The 7,500-nt window shown below is 35.2% G+C and overlaps 1 protein-coding gene across 2 annotated transcripts in view; it reads right to left on the bottom strand.

Moving 5' to 3' along the window:
- LOC125648524 (Fanconi anemia group A protein-like) overlaps nucleotides 1-7,500 on the bottom strand; it is a 166,437-nt gene that overhangs the window by 42,307 nt on the left and 116,630 nt on the right. For both annotated transcript variants that reach the window (XM_056155797.1, XM_056155795.1), the window contains exons 26-30: nucleotides 7,349-7,456; nucleotides 6,969-7,042; nucleotides 4,110-4,238; nucleotides 3,921-4,017; nucleotides 1,323-1,447 (exon numbers count right to left, since the gene is read on the bottom strand). In XM_056155797.1, coding sequence (XP_056011772.1) covers nucleotides 1,323-1,447; nucleotides 3,921-4,017; nucleotides 4,110-4,238; nucleotides 6,969-7,042; nucleotides 7,349-7,456 — 533 coding nt within the window. The remainder of the gene's footprint in view (nucleotides 1-1,322; nucleotides 1,448-3,920; nucleotides 4,018-4,109; nucleotides 4,239-6,968; nucleotides 7,043-7,348; nucleotides 7,457-7,500) is intronic.

The raw sequence follows: 7,500 nt of genomic DNA on the forward strand, positions 1-7,500 counted from the left end.
ATTTTTGTTATACTTTGGTTAATGGTAACTTGTCTGTATGTCAGATAGAAATGTAAACGTTTTCATATTAAAAGTTTATTATAATAATCAAATACTCAAAGATGGATTCTATGAGCAGTGATAGTTGGAAGCAATACCTTTAATATTGATAAATATTTATGGGAATTCAATATCCCATAAAGAATATATCCCAAAAGGGGGTATCCCAATATTCTCCCATACTATCAAATCAAATACACAGGCATCAATTGAGATTAATCAAATAATTAATAATCCATCTAAATTGGGTTTCCCTTTCCATCCTCATCGGGTTGAGGTGATGAGCCCAATGGAAAAGTGCTGCAGATGATTAGTGATTGCTCCTCATTCCAGTGGGTAGATCAATGCCAGAAGTTAATGTGCTAAGCTATCTTATTTTAATAGAAGATGATCCAACGTCATTTGGAGAATCATACGATTGATTATGATGTCGGAATAACACAAGTAAATCATTAAACTTTAATAATTATGATGGGAAGTGCCTGTATATTCCCTGAACATTGTTATGAGATCATAACACTGATATCCTTATAGAGGAACATTAATTATTCGAATGACAACTAACTTTGTTTTTAATTCCATAACATGATGGTTAATCACTTCATATTCAATGAATGTCTGATCTAATATAAATTAGTACTGGTAAATTTACACTCATTTTAAGTACATGTGTTTCTCTTAAATGACACATTTGGTTTAGACTATATTTTCAAAAGTTGTATTTACTTCTTCACATTGATTTTATCTATTACTCTCTTATTTGGAAATTAAATTCTCTATGCTAGTCATATGGACATTTTACCTGTGTCTATGTATAATGAATTCCACTTTGTAGTAATTCTGTGTTCTTTCATTCAATGGAACTTGCAGTATTATATTTTGTAAATAGTGTCAATACAGAGTGCCTTTGAAGACATATTTTATACAAGAATACAATTCTATTCTGACAATCTTTAGTTGTCTGGGAAAAGGGCAAAAAAAAGTTATATGACATATTATAATATTAATTTATATTGTGAATTCAGAGAGTTATTAACGCACCATGTTTGAAACTTTCACTTGGAGTTTACAGAACTACTTATTTAGACTGTCATATATTTAAGGTTTTTTCTGGGTTTATTTTTCTGTGTCTCATTTTTATATTATCAAACTTAGCATTGTTTGAAATAAAGTTTTCAAAAAATATTTCCCCTCTTCATTCAATTGTCAATTACATCAATCTTAAATCATTAACTGCTCAAAATCTTTCTAATCCACATGAAATTGGTGGAACTAAAAATTACCTCACTACTGCCTGCATAAATGATTCTTGGTTTAATTGGGAGTTTTTGTCCCTCATCTCATCTCTGATTTGCTTTGCCAGCCATGACACTGCCTTGTCATCAGGCTGTAAACAGGATACCAATGCCTGTAAATACACCATTAATTCTAGAGAACACATTTCTTCAACAATTTATCTTGGATAATCATTAACCTTTTACATGACCCCCAGTCAAATATTGGAACAGCCATGTGATCAACATATTGACATCTAACTATAGACAAATTCTTGGGCTAGAAACTCCCTAAATGACAACTCACAATTTAATGCGGGTACCAAAAACTGACTGCAATTTCTAAAATGACAGACTTTTTCATTATCAAATGCATGTAACTGTAAGTTACAGCTGTTGCATAATGTATAACAACCATAAATTCACTGTTCATTAAAATATTTTAATAAAAAGCATTGCGTTTATTGAGCTTCTTGCTTCTCCCGTTTAGCGATTGTTTTCATAGATGATGGGCAGAATTTGATTAGTTTCAAAAAGGGAACAATCATCATCGATGCTGCTGTCTTATTTCCTATTACCTTCTGCCTTTTATCATTTACAAACCTGCGTAATTCTGCTGACGAGTATACCTCCAATTGAAGACCAACATTCAATTGAAGAACTACAAAAGAAATGTAACAAAAGGCCCATAAGTTTTAACGGTCACCTGAGTACCATGGCCCATGAATAGACCTGTCAGGGAGTCTCATATTTGTTTTATGATCTTTCTAAGTATCGCCACTTCCTCAGGGCAATAGTTTTGACTGTTTCCCCAAGTAGGCATGGGATAAATGTGTACTGTAATCTTGGTAAGGCCAAAAAAAAAAGAATATGTGTGTTTCCCATTACATGAAATTTTGAAATAGGGTCGGTAGGTTTTTTTCTTTTCTTTGAAAATAGATCTGCCAGATTCGAATTATGTGTACTTAAGGTTGTGTATTTCAGCACTATTTGCTCAAAAGAATGCATATGGACATACTGTTCTACTTTTGTAGAAATAGTGTGGTCTCCCTGACTCTTATCCCATATGGAAGACATTGATTGTTTGGTTGGTTGCTGCCTCTGCTGCAGTAGACACCATTTCATTCAATGTTGTTGTTTGTTTTGAACAAGTGAACTCCTAACGTTTTATGTTGAAGGTAGCGGTCAGATCTCCAATCAGCATATTTGGTAGGACATCGAATGATGGGCTATTCTGTGTATCGGTCAGAGCGGTGTTGCAGGATACCGTCAGTTCAAAGCCCTTCGGCAGTTCTCCATGATTTTCAGTAAAAACATCTAACAGTGACCTCCTGTTCTCAATGCACAATATTGCGTTTTTATCTGTTTTAAGGTGCTGGCATTTATTAACCCTCATGGCCAGCAAACTCGTTGCTGCCAACAAATGTGCCGCCATTACGATTCAAAATAAAAGAGAGGTCTCCGGAAAGAACACGATAAAATTTCCCAAATTTTTAATTTTTCACCGATATCGTGAAAAAAAAGTTTAGGGTCGGGAATTCGGCAGTAGGGTCGGTCAGGTATCCGGAAACACATTTTTGTTGTTGGCCTAAACAGCTGTATCTTTCATTGAACATAATGAAGACCAACGACAATAGGTCACCTAAGTGACTCAGGTGAGTACAATATTTTGTTTCAGAAATAATTATTAAGGTAGTACTCTACATCGTCATAATGGCTGACTTCCTTTAAAAACATGGATGAAAAAATCTATATCAGCAATATTTGACTTTTCCTTTTCCATTTAAATACCTAGCCAAGTAGCTCAGTAGGTTAGAATACCGGCTGCTGAACTGTAGGTCGCAGGTTCAAGTCCAGCAGGGGTTTTAATTTTTTTTTAGATTACCTTCTACTAAAACTGTATTTTTTGACAAAATAAAGTAAATTTGAAAATTTTCAACTTCATAATATTGTTGTACATATCCTCCACTTTTCATCTACATCAAATTTCTCTGGTGTAGCATACCTCCTTAAACAGCTGAATTGCAGATCTTTGACATATTTAACAAGTTGTCATCATTGTACTAGCCACTAGAAGAGAAAAACTAGACTATAAAACATCTGTATAAAACTTTTCTGTGTTTCACTGGATATCTGAGACATGCTTTATCAGAATATCACAATAGTTTTGATGTATTCACATTTTTTAAGACATTTCCCAAGTCTTCAATTATCAGAAGGTCTTCAATTAGGCAGGCTGCTTGCTGAAATAACAGTAATCAAGATGAAAACTAAAACCGAGAGAGGGATACATTTTTTTCGAGGTAACTTACAATGATGAAAACAAAAGACAACTTGTGAGTTACCTAATGTTTAACTCACAGACTAGATACTTTCCACTAGCATATTGTGAGTCTTATATAGAGAATTTCAAACCCTGAATTCAGCTCCAATTATTAACAAGATTGATTAGTCTACATATCCCCCACCCCCTCTCTCTTTCAATACCATTGCTACAAATCCATACTCATTATATCTGTTCTACTTTATGATGTTAGATGTTTACTAATGTCAGAACTTGAAATTGCTATAGTTCTGCTGAGACATGGAGTGCACATGTTCCTGTACCTGGAGGACAGAGGTCATGTAGTGGCACATCCCTGTTTGTCTGTGGACTTTCCTTTCCTTGCACGCCTTACACATAGGCTCTGGAAGCATGACTGGGCTAAATACAAAATAAAAATAGTTTAGTAATTTTTCAAACAGAAAAAAGAAAGTTTTCAGTATGGAAGACAATGACTTTATAAGTATGCATACCTTTGCATATTATGAAGGAGTTCAGTGAACAGCTCACTACACATTTTGCGGCATCGATCATCCACAGAACCGTGAACCAATGTATCCATCAGGTACCTGTTAAACACAGTGTCATGCACATGCACCTGCCTGAAACAAAAAGTTCCATCATCAGATAGCAAACTCCTCAAGAATTGCGATATTGAAAAGGATCAGTTATAAATTCAAAATGTCTGTAATGACAGTAAAAAAACAAACAAACAAGAGTTATCTACTAGTGCAGAGTAACAACAAGAGTTATCTACTAGTGCAGAGTAACCACAAGAGTTATCTACTAGTGCAGAGTAACCACAAGGGTTATCTACTAGTGCAGAGTAACAACAAGGGTTATCTACTAGTGCAGAGTAACCACAAGAGTTATCTACTAGTGCAGAGTAACCACAAGGGTTATCTACTAGTGCAGAGTAACAACAAGAGTTATCTACTAGTGCAGAGTAACAACAAGAGTTATCTACTAGTGTAGAGTAACCACAAGGGTTATCTACTAGTGCAGAGTAACAACAAGAGTTATCTACTAGTGCAGAGTAACAACAAGAGTTATCTACTAGTACAGAGTAACAACAAGAGTTATCTACTAGTGCAGAGTAACCACAAGAGTTATCTACTAGCGTAGAGTAACAACAAGGGTTCTGAAGATAATAAGCAGTTGCAATAAAAGAGAACTGATTGATGACCTTGTGAGAATTAAAATGAATTGGAGTCATAATATCATAACACATTTTGACCAATGGGAGTCATCAACTCTAGGAGTACCAGGAGCACCAAGCATGATGTCCATCATGCAAAGAGCTTGCGAGACATTAAGCAGACTGTCTAAAGTAGTTTAACCCCTGACCTTTGACCTCAAATTAGATAGGGATTATCTGCTCTTTATGGGCTACCAGTACACAGAATTTGATGTCTGTTAAGGAAAGGGTTCTCACGGCATTGAGGGGACAATATCTTCCAATGTCCAGAGTAATTTGACCCGACCTTTGATCTTGCCACCTAAAAATCAATAGGGATCAGCGACTTCTTAGATAGAACCAGTGTACAAAATTTGACATCTGTCAAGCAGAGAGTTCTCAAGATACTGTGTGGTCAATATCTGGCAATGTCCAAAATAGATTGACCTTTAACCTTGTGACCTCAAAATTGATAGGGGTCATTTTCCCTTTAAGGGCTACCACTACACCAAGTGCACAATATTTTCTTATGTCCAGAGCAGTTTGACCCTTGACCTTAAAATCAATAGGGGTCACTACTTCTTAGGTAGAACCAGTATACCAGGTTGCTGTCTGTTCGACAACGTATTCTCAAGATGTTGAGCAGACAATATCTTGCTGTGTCCAGTTTGACCCTTGACCTCAAAATCAATAGGAAACATCTACTTCTTAAGGGAAACCAGTGTACCAAGTTTGATGTTTGACAAGCACAGAGTACGCGAAATACATCAACCGTCAAACATTTCCGGTAAAAAATTGGATCGGTCCCGTAAAAGTATGTATAGTTCCTGACCAAATGTCCGGCATTGTGTTTTTGTTTTGCTTATAGTATTTCCGGTATTATACTACTTCAGTTTTTCCAAATAAACGTGTATACGCAAGGTACATCAGGGTAAATATATGTATTTCAGTCGATAAAATTTTTTCTGTCTTCGAAATTAAGCGGTATGCCAGCACCGATAACCGTGGTTAGTTAAATCGGGATCGGGCTACCAAGCATTATTGATGTGCATGCCAGGCGGGGATTATGATCTACTACTAAAATATAAAGAATGTGCAATTCCTGGAAATCGGTGAAACAACCCGTTCTTACAGAGAAAGTTGACGCTAAGAAGAAGTGTGGGGAAACAAAACGACAAAGAAAATGTTAGCGTGCTTGGCAGGAGAACCGACCCTGGTTTGAATACAATGATGGTCTCATATTTTGCATCTGGTGCAGAAAGGAAAACACTGCAAATTGTAAGTTCGTGTCCGACTTGGATAATTATAGATTGATTCTGTAAGAGAATACAAAAATAGTATATAGTGTAACCACTTTGCACCAAAGTAATAACTACAAGTGACCACCTCAGACGTTCAGAATATGTGACTAAGCTAGTAAATAACTCTTGTTTTTACCTTTATTAGGATGAGAGTGATTATGAAGAACTAGAAGAATCAGAATTGGAGGATTCCGAAGATACTGATTATGAAATGACAGAATTAAAAGCTGAAAGAGAGCTGAACTTATTTTGTTATACTCATTAAAAATGTTTAAACTTGAAATTTCGAATCATGTTGAATCATTCCTACACAGCATTTGGGTTAGTAAATCTTATTTGGGCTTATGTTGTACTCTCACCTGCCCTATAGGCTTGCAGTCAGAAACATTAAGTGCAAAGACTGAATTTTGCACATCAGAAAATTTGGTCTGGTAAAATTATTTTTGGTCTGGTAAAGCTAGATTGTTTACCAGACTGAATGTTCGGTAAAATTAAAAATCATTCGCATACACTGCAAGCATACTGAGCAGAACACTTGGTCTTCTGACAACACAACACATCAACCACAGGTGCTAAGCAATATGCCCCCCCCCCTTTAAAGGGAGGCATAAAAAAGAATTTTAGGTACATGTACATACAAGTACACATGTGCAGAGTGCACACCAAAAGTAAAAGCCCTCTCTTTCAATAAAAAGTGGAGGCATAATCTCGAAATCACACCTACATGCTTAATAATCGACAAACCATAACATTGGTCTTCTTGAAAACAATTTTTAAAGATACTTCCCATACGTAGAATGTAAAATTGGGCCACTACTGATAGAGAAGAAATTAAAATGATCTTAAAAAATTACCAATCATCATAGGATAACAATTCATCTGGGAACGTAACTTTCATTTCCTGACAAATCCAGTCTCTAAAGGAAAGCTGAAAAAAATTCTAGCAGTATATATAAATAACAAAAAAATAGAGAAAGGAATGAAAACTGCATAAAGTCTTACAATTATGCATTTATCATGTTTATTCTCTTAAAAAAGTGACAGAGTGGAATTTCATTGCGTTACATTTAAACAAAAGTCCATATATCATGTACACCCTGTAACTCTTTCCCTTCCACATTTTATTAAATTTTTAAAATGAAAACAGTTAAAATAATGTGAGTTTGTTACTACATGTACATATAGATAACACATACTTAGATGCATCATAAACTATTTATGATATCACACTCACCTTCACTTTAGAGATAAAAGTTTTTGTGTCCTCTTTCTGTCGTTTGAAGTCATTCACACTTTGGTCATCAGGAAAAAGGTCTTGAATGCGGTTGTATAAAAACTGAAACTTCAAATGATATCCTCCAATATATTATATGCCAATTTCTATTG

This window comes from Ostrea edulis, chromosome 1, assembly GCF_947568905.1.
Source record: "Ostrea edulis chromosome 1, xbOstEdul1.1, whole genome shotgun sequence".
Taxonomy (NCBI): Eukaryota; Metazoa; Mollusca; class Bivalvia; order Ostreida; family Ostreidae; genus Ostrea; species Ostrea edulis.